Source organism: Anser brachyrhynchus (assembly GCF_964034855.1).
Source record: "Anser brachyrhynchus genome assembly, chromosome: Z".
In the NCBI taxonomy this organism is placed as follows: domain Eukaryota; kingdom Metazoa; phylum Chordata; class Aves; order Anseriformes; family Anatidae; genus Anser; species Anser brachyrhynchus.
Window position 1 is genome coordinate 19,645,729 of NC_137697.1, and position 18,294 is coordinate 19,664,022.

The window sequence follows — 18,294 nt, forward strand, 5'->3', positions numbered from 1 at the left end:
GAAAGAGCAATGATGGAAAATGGATAAAACAGTTACTTAGTCACTTTTTTTTTCTTTCTTCTGAAGTTTTGTTCACAAATACAGCCTATCGACCCCAGACATGTGAGTGATAATCTGCATTATAACCTTTCAGAAATCATGTAATACCAAACCAGACCAGTAAACAAAAATACGTAATAATGATGCTAAGAGATGTGAGCATAGACAGAACGGTTTCTATTATATGTGTATATAGTAATAACTACAATGAACATGCTTAAAAAAGCCTCTGTAGAGATTTAAAATTGAGTTGATATTTTAAAATTCTACTTAATTGATATATCACAGAACGTGTGCAAAACACCTCAAAAACAGTGTATTAAAGCAATAAGTTTAAAACATCTCTTAATTTCATTACTTGCAAGGTTTCTAAAAGTTACTACTGATATTAGCAATGTAATTAGTAAATGAAGCATCCAGCAGGTGAAGCCTAGTATTCACTGCAGTGCACTTAACCCATACTTCATATACCTTTTATTCAATTCTTTAGATAACTAAGGAAAGAAAGGAAGAAATGTATTAGCAGTTTTCAAAACCCTAAGAATGCTGCAGAGCCACTCATCTAGCAGTTCTGGTACTCTCCACAGAGATAAATACACACAGCTTTATTGACTTGATATTGGCTGGGATGCTGCTCATTCACACCTGCAGAGAATTTGTTTCCTTAACAATATTTCACTTCAAAGCTCTTGCTCAGCAGGCTGATGGAGTCTGTATCTGGTTTAAAACTCTTGAGGACTCAGTATTCAATATCTAGCTATAAAGACCAGGGCACAGTCAAATACTTTTCTAAATGAAGGCTATAGCAGAAGGAAATCATTTTTACATTAATAACACTTAATACGAATTCTGGCTGAAATCTCCTTCATTGCTTCTGATTGCCAGAAGTTGATTTGTACCCACAGAGGAAGAGTTTCTCTCATATTTAATGAATCTTAGCCAACATCTCCTGTCTCAGAGAAAGAAAAGTTCCTGTCCTATACCACTAGCAGTAAGGGCCAAGGGATCTTTTATGATTTTATCTAGTTAAAACCTTGAGGGTTCTGGGAAATGGTTACACACTCTACAAAAGAATTTCAGATTACAAGGTTTTCTTTTTGCCAGAGGACTAATCCAGTACCTTGCAAAGTTCAAGAAGTTAAAATACATTTCTCGCCCATCCCAAAGTATCCTATTTTCCAAGGCACTGACTTGGTTACAGGATATTAAGTCACTGGGTAACTCAGAATGGGGAAAGCCAAGTATTGCTCCACCATTTCTATAACTGGTGTGTGGATTGGGAGCTTCTACACAGGAAGTGGTCTTATTTTGCATGAATGATCAGTCTTCAAACAGTAATTTTAATTTTTCATTTTCTTGCTTCCCAGGAAAGCTTCTGCAAATTCCAAACTATTGGCTAATTCTGTAACAGCTAAAGACTGTTGTCCCAGAAATCCCATCCCCTCCTGATACACTTCTGTAGAGGAGAAAATGCCACAGCTGACCTGTGGGCAATTCTTGCAACACAAGAACAGTCTTGGAGGACCCAGGCCATTAACAATTAACCTGCAAGACTCTCTGAAACCAGCTGATAACTGTATCAGCCAGGTAACTCAAGTCATACAGATTCACAAAGTTTTTAAAATCCAGAAAGGACCATTACAGACATGAATGTCACATTCACATTTCTAAACCTAACCCATTTTGAATTTTTTCAGTAGTAAATGTTTATCACAGCCAATCTGAGTACATAACTACTCCCAGCATCTCCTCATAAAAACACAAACAAAACCGAAACCACCAAAAGAACCCAGTCTACTTCCAGGTTGGGTAACTTTCAATTATGCTTTCTTTTTCCACCTTTCTTTCCAACAGTAAAGTATCTTTTACTGTGACATTTATTATTCCTCAGTGAATAATTCTAGATTAATTATTGAGACGTCTCTCAGCTTTCTCTTCACAAAACAAAATAGATAGAATTATTTTAATGGTGTAAGGCATGTTTTCATCCTATGCATCATCTTTGCAATTCTCTCTGAGTGTTCACATGACAAAAACAACTGATCTGGCAGTTTCAGAGTGGAATAACTGAGCTTGCAGGATTTAGTGATCTTAGAAAAATGGAAGATAAATAACTCATTCTCAGCCTAGGCACTGTGTAAGTGTTTTCCTAACTACAATCATAAAAGCTATGGTATGAATGCCATTTATACTTACATTTAGGAAAACAAATCCATCAAGTTCTTCCATTTGCTTTACTGTTGTCTCCAAAGTTTCCTTTGCTGAATCAACAGTTTGCTGGTAGTTAACCATCTGCTCATACAGGTATTCCATTTTCATCTTCTTCACTTCTTCAAAGTTCTCTGATTTCTCATCATATTGTGCTACCACTTTCTTAAGCATCTCTTCATTCTGCTTTTCCAATAACTCTGCATTTTTCTTACAGTTTTCCTGGAAAATGAAAACAAATGTAAATTGATCTAAAGATCAGACTAAAATTACAACAGTTAATGAATACACAGAATTACACAATCCATCCACCAGACTCCTTCTGGCATCCTGACAGTAAGAGAACTTTATTTCTGTAAGCAAGCTCATCTGGGAGAAATTATACTAGAGAAATACACTTAAAACAATTGTAGATCTTCTTCTTTTTTTTTTTTTTACTGTGAATGTTTAAAATGAAACTTTTATATTTAAGCATAGAGATGGGTAGTCTGATTACAAAATAGCTAAAAATCCATATTTTTAACTGAAATTAATACAGTCCTCAAGGCTTAAGAACTTACAGGCACTGGGCAACTCATTTAGGTATTCAACACAGGACTCTAAATATAGACACCGTGTGAGCTTTTTAAACACATAACCAAAATTAAGGGAACTTTTTCCTCCAGTGCTTGATAGTCACATATTCCATTTTGCAATGATGTATGAAAAAAGCAGTATTTTGTCTCCCTTAGGGTAACTCTTTTCTGCAGGAGAAGTCAGTTTGATGACTGGAGAAACAGCCCATTTTAGCAGAAAAAAAATGACACAACAACAACAACAAAAAAGGCAAACATAATTTAGAAGCAATTTTGTAGAGGGAAAGAACTAGTACGAAAAAACACTGGACTTACCTCAACAGAGTTAAATAGGGATTCAATATCACTCACAAACTCTTCAATCTTCATTGACTTTTCTTCCAGTGCTTTTAACAATTCACCTAACTGATCCTGAAATTTAAAAAGTTTCAGAGATTAAGTATGTTGTTTTCACGCAGAACATACTTGAGATGAATATTTTGTTTTGCCATAATGGAACAATGGCTAAATTAAGTTCAGGCATCTCCCTGACTACAAGCACAGATATAGCAACTGGAACAGCCACAAAACTGTTTCCAAATGAAAAAAAAAAAAAAAAAGTGATCTCAGTTCAACAAGGTGCACAGTTCTCTACAAGTTGTCGAGCACTACGAATTCTACTGTAGCTTTGCTAGAAACAGAGGGCACTCCGAGCTTCTTAAGTGTCCTCAAGAAGATAAAGCCCATAAGAAGGAAAATATGGCAGGTAATTATGAGGTTAACAGATTGATTTTAAGACACAGGCTAACACTGCAATATTTTTAAAATTAGAAATTCGAAGATATTGTCTCTTAACCAGAATCCATCAAAATCACTGATTGAATTATATGTGCAAATAAAAGCAGTCCAAGAAACAACAGGTACCAGAGACAATTCAGAATTTTTTTCTTAGTGCTTCCTGACCTTTCATGAAAGCAAGCTGGAAGAGTGCTCAGGGAAAATTTATAATTTTTAGAAATACGTAATTTTAATTAGCTGGAATAGATTTAAAAGGAAAATTAACATTCTTTGGTAACAGCTTCCTATTATGGCAAACTTCTACAGCAACATCTGCTTGAAAACTAGCATATTAGTTAACAGCAATTAACTATAAATGCACATTGGACAGTAAAACCAAAAGCTAACTTTATAAATATTTAGGTCCAATCGCCAATATTCAGAGGCAAAGTTCTATTTGTCAAGATAACTTCTAAAATCTGACAGGTGCCATCCATAGCTCATTTCTTTTATTGTGAAGTTATGTCCCTACAGCTAAAATTCAGGGAACCAGCATTTTGCTATTTTAATGTTTTCTCAGTAATTATACAGAAGTAACAAGAAACATACAAACACAATCTCAAAGTAACCTGAGCCCTGAGTACTAGAAATCATGTGAAGCCGGGCCTGATTTGTGGCCAGAATTAATACTGGCTTCATGTCCATGCTGCACAGCCAGGGAGTGATATCATGGGACATTTATTTGACGCTTAACTTGACTTGCTGCAATGCAGGTACATTCGAGGGATTGCTGTGGTCTGTGACTTATTGCTGACTTACTGGTGGCTAATTATCACTTGTAAGTCAAGCATGAATGGCCATATATAAAAAGTAACTCTGCTGTCATACATCTACATACCATGGAGACAGTTTGCAAATGCTGATATTTGAAACTGGCACATTACTCCTCTACTTTTAATTGCTCTTTCTTATATACATAAAAATAACACAAATACCAGCAATATAAGCCCTTCTGAAATTTTAAGGAAATTTCACTGAATCTGAATTATGGACAACTGAACATTTGCTAGAAAAGAGACTTCGCTTTTCAGACACTGGGGTAAGATTAAACAGCTGCTAAACAAGAAAGGAACATCTGTATATTTGTATATAAAAATCTGATACGGGAAAAGTGAAACATCACACGCATGCAGTTTTCACAAGCAGAACTGCAATTAAGTAATGAATGAGCTTCCACAAAAATGACAGAATTTTCACTAGCGTTGATAGCAAAGGTGTACTATTTTGAAATGGGGCACATTTCTATCTATCTTTTACAGTAGTACAGCGTAGAAATAGTGGGAAGAAGTAGGAATTGCAAAACTTACCTGTGGTATAGCTAAAATGATATTGAGGCAGATGAACATGAACTGAACGGAAAATGAGGATGGGGATTCAACAATTTACAGCATAAACTCTGTAACTAGTCTAACATATCCAAACAGCAACACGTAACTGGAATGGAGAACATTTTATGATGATGGTAGTTCCTGCATATTGAGGTTTCTGTACCTTGCCAAATGAAATGAGCTGCTGTTACTAAAATTCTCTTTACAGAAATATCTTCTCATTTATTACTCTACATGTACAAAACAGATGAATGTGCACAGATAAGAAGACTAGAAGATGGAAAATCTGGTAACTGTTATGTATAAATATAGTCATTCAAACTGCTGAACAAATAAGATCAGCTTAGAAAGCCCAGGACTCTTCAGAATACCTTAATGATAAGATACTCTCCCTTCAAGACCTCTGTGTTTAGGAATAATTTTTATTTTATAGATACTGTGACAGTCTCTGGACTGCTCTCTGAGCCTTTCCGCTGACTACACAAGAGGCCTAGAGAAATTAGGTTCAGTATCTCCTTCCCCATCCAGATTAATTCTTACCTTCATCTTGGTTGCAGCAGCATCTAGTGTTGTGACCTCATGATCTTTGTGTTCTCCAAAAAGCTTATCAATGGCAGATATTGGACATTTGCAGTGGTAACAATATGTGTCTGTCTGCGCTTTCTTTAATTCTCTTTGTGGACTCTCAACTTGAGGAATGTTTGCAGTTGATTTTTCAGGATACATCACCACAAAGCCGGAATCTTCAAGTTCAACAGGTGTTCTTTGCTCTGGTTCATTAACAAATTCATAACTATCCCCAACATGCTCAAAAGAGTCCCTGTCTTCAAATAATAGCTCCTCATGTGTGAATTCAGATGACATTTCATCTTGTAACAGTTCTTCTTGTGTAATCACATCATAGTCCATTGACTCAGCAAGATCTTCATAAGCATCAGGGTGCTGCTGCTCCTCTCTTTGCAAGTCTGTCTTCTCTCTTTGCTGAATGGTAGGAACACATGAGATACTTTCCTGGGTATACTGATCATCTTCACTGTCTTCAACAGGAGTTCTGATATATGGGACATATTTTTCCATTTGAGGAACTGCTGTTATTCTGTGCCGTTCTTCCCGCTTATTGCCAATGTCTGGATGTGCAGCTCCCTGAGAATCGACTATTTGTCTATACTCTTGATGACTCATTTGCTCTGGCAATTCCTCAGTTGTTTCTACAGGTACATTTTCTTCTTCTCTTTGTTCAGTAGTATCACTTCTAGCACCTGAAAGAATTGCTTCTCTTCCAAAAGGAATGGCATGCATTGGTTTACAAATTGTTGCTTTTATGTCACTATCTACCTGGACTTTCTCTGTCTCCACAACACCCCTTTCTGGCAGAATCTCAGTTCCTAAAACACCAGCAGACCTATACTTGTATTTGTCCTCGTAACTCTGAACTGAAATTCCTCCACTAAAAGACTCATCCTCTGGTATCTCTTCCCTCTGTTGCTCTAAGACCTTACCTGGAATTTCATCTTTAAGAATGTATTTTTCAAAATATATTCCTGTTCCATCATCTGTGTCTGAATTTCTACTAGGAAAAGATGCATTAGAATTTCCACTCTCCTCATCAGATGGAGTCTCACCCTTTGTCTTTTCTCCTACTGCTTCTGCATAGAGATCCTTGTACAAAAATGACAAAGCAGGTGGCTCTTCTAGAAGCTCTGGGTTAACAGCAGCAACCGATGTTGGAAAAAATAGAGATCGTTCTAGCACTCCTTCTTCTGAATCAAATAGTGGGGTCCCTGGTGACTTCCGTTCATCTTCTATATTTGTAACTCTTTTACTGCTAATGTCAATTGATTTCTGCAGAGGTAAAGATTCTGGAGCTGCTGCATAGGCCTGCATTTTGCTTTCTCCTTTTGCAGTACCATAAAAGACTTCATCCAGATCCTCAAGTAGGGAAAACTCCTCTTCCAAAGTATCTACCTCTGTGCTTTCTTTAAAAGATGCAGCTTGTTCCACAGGTTCATTACGATCTTCTGTCTCAGGAAATGATGAACTTGGTCTTTCAAAATGTGGCTTAACTGGGGATTTGTCATCAATCAAGGTGTACTTTTCAAAATAATCCATATCAGCCATACCATTATCAGGATCCAACATCACATCAATACTGCTTTCTGGCAACAGTGGATTTTCCTTTTGTGTTTCTTCAGTTTCCTCAATGTCATCATTCTTGACCAATTCTTTTTGTTCATGGGTTTCTGGCTTTCCCAACATTGAGCTATCTGAAATTTCTGTGGTTGTTCCAGAAGCTAAGGCACTACGGCTATCATGAGCTAATTTCCTTTTAAATGAAGGATTTGTTTCCAAGTATTCTAGTTTATCTGGCATGTGTTTACTTTCTTCTTGATCAACAGAAGAAATATGTGTAGGAGCATGAATATTGAGTATTTCATAACCTTCTGAAATTATATTAAATAGATCTTTTTGTTCAGTAGGTTCTCGATCATGCTGAGTATCTTCTACAGCACTTGCTTGCTCCATTTCTTCCTCTTCTCTTGTTACGTAATGTTCGGGCACTTTAGACATTTTGTCTGCCTCTGGATGTTGCACTGCTTCCCTTCCTGTAGGGTTTACAAACTTAGTTTCACTCTTTGGAGCTTTGTCTGGACCTGGATTATCTGCTTTTGGAGATAGTAAATCATGTCTTTGCATTCTGTAACCAGTTTCTGAGGGCACTCCGTGGGAAATTTCACTTGACACTGAATCAGAAACTCTAAATGTATCTCCTTTATTGACAGCAGTGCCATGAACTTTAAGTTCTGCACAACTTGCAGCTGGGTATTGTTTTGATCCAAAACCAGAAGTTCCCTTTAGAGAAAGCTGAATTCTTTGCTTGTCTACTTCTGTAGCTCGTATAGGATTAATTGAACGAGCTTTCACCTCTTCTGCCAGCCAGCTAGCCAAATCAAAAGATGGAATGTCTGTACTTGGCTTTTCATCAGAACTAGAGCAGACAGACTTTGACTCTGCTGAAGAAAGTCTGTCCTGTTCACCAGAATAATGCTGAGTTTTGTGTGTCACAGTTTCATAAACAAGATCTGGTGAAACAGCTCCCATTTGCTCTAAGGATGTATACTTCTGCTCTGCAAAATAGGGTTGCATTCCATGTCTATCCTCTTCTACGTTTCTGTGGTTCCCAGATGTACCTACTATTTTAGATAGAGATAATGAAGTATTTTGTTTCTCTTTATCACCAGTGAAAGACACAGATACTGACTTTTCAGATGAAGTATGAAAAGGAACAAATGAATCTGATGGTACTGGTTGCTGGTCTGCTACAGCAGTCACCTTTGACTCGGTGCTCCTCAATGATGGCACCTTCTGCACATCAGGTTGTACTTCTTGCTTATCCTGGTTGGCCGTGAATGCGGCGTGACTTCTTAGCTGCTCTGGTGACAAGTATTCTGTGAGGTTTTGCTCGTCTTGTTCTTGTGTGTGCAACAGGGACTTATCCCCCATCTGTGCTACATTCAAGCTTGCTGTTTTAGGTGAATATAGCTGATCTTTTTGCAATTCTATTTCATCATGTGGTGGAATTACATATTTACTCTCTGATTGTGCAGACTGGGGAGTAACTAGCAGCATGCTTTGCTTTTCGTGTTCAGCTAGGGAGCAATTGGCACCCAAATACTCAGAGGTAGGTTTTGAATAAGGTGGAATTTCTTGCTGACGTGTTTCATCAACTGAATAAAATGGAACTGAAGGTTCAGTCTCCAGTTTTGAAGGTACAGTTAAATACTCTTGGCCTTGTACAGTTTCTGTTTTATCTATAGAATATGATGTATTTAATTGTTCAGATTCTAATTGTTTAGTTGTGTGGAAGTAATGTGGAATCTGTTCTCCCTCTGTTTCAGATGTAATTATATGTTCAGCTTCTGAATGTGCAGCCATATGCAAATGTGGATCAATTCTTGTATTCTCTGCTTCTTTTCTTGCGGCGAAGAAACTTGACACAGGCTGTGCAGTTTCTGACTGCTCTGTTTTATAATGGGTGTAAGATAAATCTAAGTGCTCAGGGGACATGCCTCCAGCTACAGGTGGAGACTTTGGACTTCTTTCCATTTTTGTTTTAGAAACAGAATGTGAAACACCCAGAGGTACAGACACTGATTTTTCAGTAAGAGATGAATAGGACTGAATTTTTGGGCTTGCTGCTTCCTCAGTGGAAAAGGATAAATCTTGTTCAGTTTCCCACTCAGTTTCTAACTGAGTAGTTAGAGATGAAGTAGTCCCAGTGTCCCACTTCTCTGAATGTCCTGCTCTCAGTACAGCCGTTTCATGCTTTTCTGCTTGTTCAGTGGAGGTTGAAAAAGATTGTTCAAACTTTGGTTGTGCAGTTTCCTGCTCCTCAGTCCTGCCAAAGGTATAAAATACAGAAGGTGTTTCTGGTTGCTCTGCTTCAACAACAGAATATTGCAAATTAAAACACTGCTCTTCAGGATGGGCCCCATCCTTCTGCTCTGTTTCACCCATGAAGTATGGTGTCTCTGGATGTTCCATCTGGGCAGCCTGTGGCTGCTCTGCTTTGCCATAGGAGTACATTAAACTCGATGGTTTCACTCCATGAGTTTCTAGTTTGCCAAGAGAATATGACAATTCTGGACATTTTAATTTCATTTGTTCTTTTTGCAATTCGTCTGCCTTTCCCATAGAATATGAAAAATCAGAAGGCACAAACCGTTCTTCTGCAGTTTCCTGTATTTCTGTTTTATCAAGCAGATGTGATAAACCTGGCAGTGTTGAGTCTAACTGTGAAGCTAGTTTCTGCTTTTCTTCACCATGTGAGTGCAAAATGGAAGGCTGGGTCATCGATTTTTCCTCTAGTTTGCCAAAAGAATCCAAAACCTCTGGCTGTTGCAGTACTACTTGGCCTGGTTGTGAGTGTTCTGACTTGCCACTTGTATAGGATAAATCCATTTCTTCCAGTTCTGGTTGTACTATTTCATGGTGCTCTTTTTGGCCAATGGAATATGACAAATCTGTATAGTTTGATTTCTGATGTATAGCTTCCTCTTCTATTTCTCTGACTGGATAAGATAGCTGTTTATGTTGCAACTCTGACAACACCATTTCTTGTTCTGTTTTGCCAGAAGAATACAGCAGAGCTCTATGTTCCAGTTCACCTTGCACAGTTTGTATTTCATCTTCTTCACCAAGGGCATATGTTAAATCTTTTTGTCCTATGTCTAGTTTTGTCCTTTCTTGTGATAGTGGTTTGCAAATGGAATATGGTAAACTGGGAAGTTCCTGCTCTGGATGTGTCACTCCGTGTTGCTCTGTTTTTACAATGGGATGGGGTGTTACAGTCTGCTCTGATTCCCATTGCATAGCCTGTGGCTGCTCTATTTTGGCAACAGAACATGACAAACCTGGATGTTCAACCTCTGTTTGTGCTGTTCCTTGCCACTGTGTTTTACCAGGTGAATGTAGCAAGTCCTGATGTTCTGTTTCCACTTGAACAGTTTGTGCTTGCTCTGTCTTGCCAGGGCAAGATGATAAATCTGCTTGTCCCAACACAAGTTGTGCCGTTTCTTGTCTCTGTGTTTTATCAGTAGAATATGATAAGCCTGAATGCTCTAACTCTTGTTTTGCCATTTCTTGTTGCTCTTTTTTGCTAGAGGAATGCAAGACGTCCAGGAGCTCCCCTTCCACTGGGGCCCTTTCTGGTTGCTCCACTGTTCTATGAGTACTTGACAATGTTGGCTGTTCTAATTTCAGTCGTACTGCTTCCTCTGGGTGTAATGTATGGCTTTCCCTCTCCTGTTTGAAATCCAGTTGTGCACTTTGCTTTTCTTTGCTAATGGAAGAGGACAAATCAGGCTGTAGTACTTTGGCCATGGCATCTGAGACATTTGGATGTTCAGGGTCTAGTGCAGCAGCCCATGATTGCTTTGTTTTGACAGTAGAATGCAACAAATCAAGTTCTTCCAACTCAGGTTGTACTGCTTTATGAGGTTCTGCTGTGCCAACAGAGAATGACAAATCTGCATATTCTGATTCTGCTTGTGAGTTTTGCAGTACTTCTGTTTTCTGAACAGAGTACTGCAACCCGGAGTGTTCTGCCTGCATTCCTGCACTTTCCCATTGCTCTTTGCTGAGAGATGATGAAAAATCACCTGGCTTTTCCAGCTCTGGTTGAACTCCTTGTTGCTGTAAAGCACCAGTGGAATGTGATAAATCTGGACATTCCAAATCCAGCTCGGCAATTTGAGGTTGCTGTGTTTCACCAGCTGAGCATGATAAATCCATTATTTCTGTCTCTGGCTGTATAACTTCGTGGTGTTCTAATATGCCAGCAGATAAATCTGAATGAATTGATTTCTGATGTGCAGTTTCTTGTTCTGCCTCACTAACAGAATAAGATAACTGTGAATGTCCCAGTTCTGGCTGTGCTTTCTCTCCTCGTTTGGCTTTGTTGGAAGAATGGAAGAAGCTTGACTGCTCCTCTTGAGCAGCTTGTGCTCTCTCTGTTTTGCCAGGCCAATATGATAAGTCTGGTTTTCCTAGCCCCAGTTGTGTATTTTTTTGTGGCTGTGTTTTATCAATGGAATATGATAAATCAGGATGCTTCAGCTCTGGTTTTGCCATTCCTTTTTGTTTTTCTTTTCCACTATGAGGAGATGCACCTGGAACTCCTTGTTTCTCTTTTGCAGGTGGTGGATGCTCTGTTCTGCCGACAGACTGCACCTCATCAGGGTGTTCCAAGTCTGTATGTGCCATACCTCGCCATCCCACTTTGTCAGCAGGGGATGCCAAGACTCTGTGGCCCAGCTCCAGCTGAGCAGGTGGGTGTTGCTCTGTTTTGTCATGGACATGCAACACATCAAATGGTTCCACTTGCAATTGTGTTGTTTCCTCTGCTTTGTTGAGGGAGCATACTAGACTAGGATGTTCGGGTTTCAGCTCTGTAGTTTTCAGTTCTCCTTCTTTGAAAACTGAATAAGGCAAGTCAGGATGTCCCTGCCCTGGCTCTGCTATTTCTTCCTGTTCTGCAGAACATTCTTGTTGGCCCACAGAATGGGCCAAATGTGGAATTTCCACTTCTGGCTGAACCATTTTCTGTTCAGGTTTTCCAACGGAGTAAGTTAAACCCATTTGCTCTGATTCTAGTTGCACCTCTGATTTATCCAGAGGACGTATCACATCAGCATGTTCTGTCCCTGGCAAAGTCCTTTTGTCATCTGGCCTGTCAGTGGGAAATGATAAACCTGATTGTTCCAAGTCCTCTTGGACATATTTTAATTGTTCTATGTTGCCAGGAGAATATGAAAACTTTTCTTGCTCTAACTGCTGTTTTGGGGTTTGCTGATGCTTTTCTCTGTCAACAGAAATTTTTCTGTGTTTCTGATCCAACGGTATTGCTTCTGGTTTGTTTGTCTCATTGGTGAAATGTGACAAGTCAGTGTGTCTCACTTCTGATTGTGCAATTTCTGGCTTCTCAACTTCACTGAGAAAATACGTCAAACCTGGATGTTTCGAGTCGATTTGTGCAATTCCTGGTAAAGCTCTTTTTCTGGCCGCTTTAGGCAAATCTTTACATTTTGACTCAAACTCTTGAGTTGATTGTTCTGCAGAATTACCAAAGGAAAATGATGTATCTGGATGTTTTGAGTCCAATTGTAAGGTTTCTTGCTGTTTTTCTTCACCAACAGAACATGACAAATTTGGGTATTTAGATTCCACCTCCATGGCTTCATCTTGTGCTCCACTCAGGGTTTCTGATGAATCTAAATATTCTAATTCTTGTTGCATTTCTCCCATGGAGTGTAACTTTTCTGGATGTTCTGACTCCTGCTGTATGGCATCATATGATTTCACTTCACCAGTGGTACATGACAAATCTGGACGTTCCATCACCAGCGGTGCAGTTTCTTGTTGCTTCGAACTAAATGGCAAAGTTGGATGTTTAAACTTTTCTTGTTGTTTAGGTCCATGAGAGGAATATGACAAATCTGGATATTCTGAACTCACTTCCATTTCCAGTGGAGACTCTTTTCCACTGGAAGAGGGCAACAATGTTTGCTCCAGCTCTGGACATGTTACTTCATCTTGTTCCATTTTTCCAGTAAAACATGAAAGAAGTGGTTGCTTTGATTTGCATCGTGTCACCTCCTCCTGCATGCCTGTACTTACATAAAATGTCTGTTCTGGGTATGCTGGCTTCATTTGCATTTCTTCTTGCATTTGTTCACTGAAAGAATATGGCAGAGGACATGCTAACTCTGGCTGAGCTGTTTCTTGCTGTGCCAAATCCATTTGGTCTATGTCTTGTGAATCTGATTTCCCCCAGGTTTCTGACAAATCTGAATACTGCAATTCCATTTGTGTAGCTTTTGGTTGGGCTTCTTCCAGCTCTTCCAGCTCTCTGTGTTCTGTCTCTTCTTGTTCCATTTTTCTAAATGAATAAGATGTATCTGGCTGGGCCAAACCCAGTGGTGATATTTCCTGTTGCTTACTGTCAGAAGTAGAATAGGAAGGAAATAAATCCTGCTCCAACTGTGCTATTTCCCTGGAATTTGGTCTGTCCACTGAATGTGAGTATAATGATCCCGACTCTATTCCTTCTTGCACTATTTCTCCAGTGGTGAATGACAGATCCCTGTTTTCTGAGGGTAGTACATTTTCATTTTGCTCTCCTTCACTAATGAAACTTGGCCATCCTGGACCTTCTAAGTCTTTGTGGACAGCTTCCTGTGTTGCTTCTCCCTGGGAATATGGGGCATCTGCATGTTCCAACTTTGGTTGCAATATTTCCTGTTTTGTTTTGTCAGTGGAATATGAAGTATCTGCCTCTTCTGCCCTCAGCTGTGAAGTTATATGTTGCTGTTCTTTTGTAGTAGAATATGACAAAATTGGATGCTCAGACTGAGCAAGTTGAGTAGTTTCTCCTTGCACTGCCTTGCCATGTGAGTACAGTTTACCTCCAAGTTGTGGATCCTGCTGTACAGGCTGCAGCTGTTCTCCTTTGTCACCAAAATATGATGAAAGAGAACTGTCCAAATCTACTTGTGCCAATGTTCGTTGCTTTGTTTTATCCATGGGATATGGTAAATCCGAATGTCCTGTTTTCAGATGCCCCATTTGCTGCATCTCATCTCTTCCAGTGGAATCGTATATATCTGGATGTACCGAGTCAAGTTCTGTAGTGTTTTCTTTCTCTACTTCCTTCCTCAAACATGATAAATCTGAAGGTTCCAACTCAAGTTTTGCTGTTGTTTCTTGCTCTGCTTCTTCAGGGGAGTAAGACTCTGGGTGTTCCAGTTCAATAGGAATAGAGTTTTGCCTTTCTGTTTCTTCCTTGTAAAAGGAAAAGTCCTGATATTCTGTCTCCAGTTGTGCACTCTCTGATTCCTCTGTTTCTTCCCTGGAAAATAAAAAGTCTGGATGCTCCGTCTTATATTGAGCATTCTCCAATTCCTCTGTTTCTTCCCTGGAAAAAGAGAAGTCTGGCTGCTCCATCTCCAGCTGTGCACTCTCTGATTCCACCATTTCTTCCCTGGAATAAGAAAGACCTGGATACTCTGTCTCCAGCTGTGTACTCTCTGATTCCAGCATTTCTTCCCTGGAATATGAAAGACCTGGATGGTCTGTCTTATGTTGTGCACTCTCTGATTCTTCTGTGTCTTCCTTGGAAAGAGAGATGTCTGGCTGCTCCATCTTTAGCTGTGTACTTTCCAACTCCTCAGTTTCTTCTCTGGAATATGAAAAATCTGGATGCTCCATCTTATGCTGTGCACTCTCTGGTTCTTCTGTGTCTTCCCTGAAAAAAGAAAAATCTGGCTCCTCCATCTCCAGCTGTGCACACTCCGATTCCTCCATTTCTTCTCTGGAATATGAAAAATCTGGATGCTCCATCTTATGTTGTGCACTCTCCACTTCCTTTGTTTCTTCATTGGAAAAAGAGATGTCTGGCTGCTCCATCTCCAGCTGTGCACTCTCCAATTCCTTTGTTTCTTCCCTGGAAAAAGAAAAGTCTGGCTGCTCCATCTCCAGCTGTGCACTCTCTTTTTCCAACATTTCTTCTCTGGAATATGAAAAATCTGGATGCTCCATCTTATGTTGTGCACTCTCCACTTCCTTTGTTTCTTCATTGGAAAAAGAGATGTCTGGCTGCTCCATCTCCAGCTGTGCACTCTCCAATTCCTTTGTTTCTTCCCTGGAAAAAGAAAAGTCTGGCTGCTCCATCTCCAGCTGTGCACTCTCTGATTCCTCCATTTCTTCTCTGGAATATGAAAAATCTGGATGCTCCGACTTATGTTGTGCACTCTCCATTTCCTCTGTTTCTTCCCTGGGAAAAGAGATGTCTGGCTGCTCCATCTCCAGCTGTGCACTCTCTTTTTCCAACATTTCTTCTCTGGAGTATGAGAAATCTGGATGCTTTGTCTCCAGTTTTGCACTCTCTGATTCCACCATTTCTTCTCTGGAATATGAAAAATCTGGCTGCTCCATCTTACGTTGTGCATGCTCCAATTCTTCTGTGTCTTCCCTGGAAAAAGAAAAGTCTGGCTGCTCCATCTCCAGCAGTTCACTCTCTGCTTCTTCTGTGTCTTCCTTGGAATAAGAAAAGTCTGGATGCTCTGTTTCCAGTTTTGCACTCTCTGTTTCCAACATTTTTTCACTGGAGTATGAGAACTCCGGATTCTCCATCTCCATTTGTGCACTCTCTGCTTGATTGTTTTCTTCAGTGGAAACAGAAGGGTGATCCATATCTACTGCTTTATTTACAACTGAACTTTTCTGTGTTTCTTCTTTTTCTCTGCAAACAGCATAGGAAATGCCAAGATATTTGGAATCTAACTTTTCAGGAATACGTGAATTTAATTTAACTCCTTTCTCCTCTGTTATCTGAGTGGAGAAGTCTTGTTCTGACTCTGTTTGCTTCTGTAAGTGAACATTTTGCTTTTCTGGTATTGGGGTCCTTTGACTCTCCGTTTTTTTAACGGAATACAATGGACCTGAAAGATCAGTTTTTGACTGTGCAGTTGCTAACGAGTGACCCTCAGTTTCTTGCTTCTCTGTTTCATCCACAGAATGCGGTAAAAGCACATGTTCAGACTCTGATTGTGCATTTTCTGATGACTGAGGCATAATATCCTCCTGTCTTGTTTTGGATGGAGTGGAATATCTGAATTTAGCTGATAGAGCACTAGGTAAGTAAGACTGAACTGCTGACTTCTGTATTTCCTTCTCAGGATGTTCTGATGCAGATGCTGTAGGCAAAACAGGTTCAGTGCTTTGTCTATCTAATTCACTAACAGAATCTTCTGAAGCAGGCTGTGGTGCTGAACTGGCCTGAGTTTCCTGTTCCTTTGGTTCATCCAGAGGATCTGATGCTGTCAGCAGTGATTGGTCTGTTTTCTTGTTTGCAGTTTCAGCTGAAGGAATTGGCACTTGTTTCTCTGATTTGTCATCAGGCTTTAATGCAATGGATGTTGACTGCTCTGTTATTGCCATTTTGGCCACCGGTGAATAGGAGAAACTTTGCTGCTTCCTTGCTTCTTCAGGAGGGCAGGACTTCAGTGACTGTCCTGATACCTCATCTGGAGTCTCCAGTAGAGATTGTTTGTCTTTTCTTTCTTTATGCTGAAGAGTTGTTTTTTCAGCAGAGCTTGAAAATTTGTTTGGTGTATCTTTCATTTTAGTAGGTTTAATATTTTGAAATGAAATATCATCTTTATTAGTATGTTGTTTTTCAAGATGTGTTGCTGAAGAATAGCTTTGATTTGAATGTGTTGCAGATTGTTGCCTTTGATTCCTTCTTCTTTCTGATGGTGTTTCAAGATTTCTGTTTATCCTCTGGAAAGGTTTTGGATGTGTTGCTTCCGAAAATGAACTGAACTGATGCAATCTTTCTTTTACTGATGTATCTAGGAAGTGTTCAGAATCTCCTGAAACCGAGCTCTTTCTTTGGATACTAGTTTTCTCTAGTGTTTCAGGGGCTGGCCCAGTTCCTCCAAAAATGGAGTTGAACATCTGGATTCTAGCTTTCACTGGTCCTCCAAGGATCGGCCCTACTTTTCTCAGTCTGTTTTCTCTAAATATTGATCTTATCGGAGCACGTTTTACTGGTTCTTCTGCAATGTTCTCCAGATCTTCTTTGTCATCCAACATTTCCTCATCTGTATCTCGTGTTTCCATCTGTTCAACATTTAACACTGAGCCCTGCACATCTCCTAGAACAGTTCTTGGTTCTTGTCTCTGCATTCCAGAAGAGTCACGTTTTTTGTTGCCCTGGCCTCCTGTCAGAGTTGTAGGCAGTGGCACCCTATTTGAAGGTTTACGCTTCCTTTTCCGAATAATTTTACCTTCGTCCATGATAAAGATAACTTTTCCTGGAGGAGAACCTACTGGTGAACTTTCCATACTGTAAAGATCAGAAGTTGTGCTAGTTTCCGAAGTCCAGGGAGTAGAACATCTGCTCGAGCTGGTTTCCCAGGTTATTCCACTATCTTCACTTTGAACTGTTACCATAGAAAAGGAGGGGTTAGTCATGATGTACTGCAGCTTGGGTTTCACATCTTCACTTTGGATAAGATCTTTTAAACTGGAGAAAAAAGAAAGAGAAAAAAAAAGAAAAAAAATGCCATAAAATCACATAACATCAAATTACTGCTGTGAAATCCAGTGCACTAAAACAATAATGTTTTTCAAACTTGTAAAAATACTGCATGTGCATATATTTTGAAACACAAGCAGAAGCAAAGTCATATTTCATCTGATGAATGTACTTCAGAAACATTTTTCTAAGTGTGCATGTTGCAAGGTTAGTTCACCGAAGGAGAGGTGTTTAAATGCTCTTGACAATGCAGCAAAAAGTCTTTGATCTGACCTTGATTTGCCAGTGTGAGACTGAATGGATTCTGGGGCTATTCTCTAGTGCCTGATTATCTCACAGTATAATTTAAACCTTGCACTAAACATTTATAAAATACTGTCAATATTTTAATAGCATCCACATTTGCTTTGATATAATGTGCAAAGGACTAGCAAATCTAACTTGTTACCGTCTTCACCTATGTTTCATTGTCTAAGCACTCTACATATTTAACAAATTTAGAATACGTTCAACAATCTAAATATTCTGAAATAACAATGTTTTATAAAGCTAACTTGAAACCTTATGATACGCATGTGACAGTACACTGTCACATGCTGCAATTAAATCTAGTCTTAGTTTCAGAAAAAACGGAGAAATGTTTTCTGAGAAGCTTTGGAAAAACAGTCTTAGAAAGAAGAACGTAAAAAATAGCAAAAGCAATTAAAAGACATTGAAACATGGTGCTATT

The 18,294-nt window shown here is 39.3% G+C and overlaps 1 protein-coding gene across 3 annotated transcripts in view; it reads right to left on the reverse strand.

Annotated features, from left to right (window-relative positions):
* The window catches only part of CMYA5 (cardiomyopathy associated 5), a 50,043-nt gene that overhangs the window by 21,154 nt on the left and 10,595 nt on the right, over nucleotides 1-18,294 (reverse strand). For 2 of the 3 annotated variants that reach the window (XR_013943214.1, XR_013943215.1), the window contains exons 2-4: nucleotides 5,507-17,552; nucleotides 3,138-3,233; nucleotides 2,236-2,469 (exon numbers count right to left, since the gene is read on the reverse strand). Coding sequence is in view for 1 of the 3 variants with exons in the window: in XM_080573068.1 (XP_080429194.1) it covers nucleotides 511-533; nucleotides 2,236-2,469; nucleotides 3,138-3,233; nucleotides 5,507-17,552 (12,399 nt within the window). In the remaining 2 variants the exon portion in view is untranslated. Of the gene's footprint in view, nucleotides 1-510; nucleotides 534-2,235; nucleotides 2,470-3,137; nucleotides 3,234-5,506; nucleotides 17,553-18,294 lie in introns of all 3 variants that reach the window. The other variant, XM_080573068.1, reaches the window with a different exon arrangement.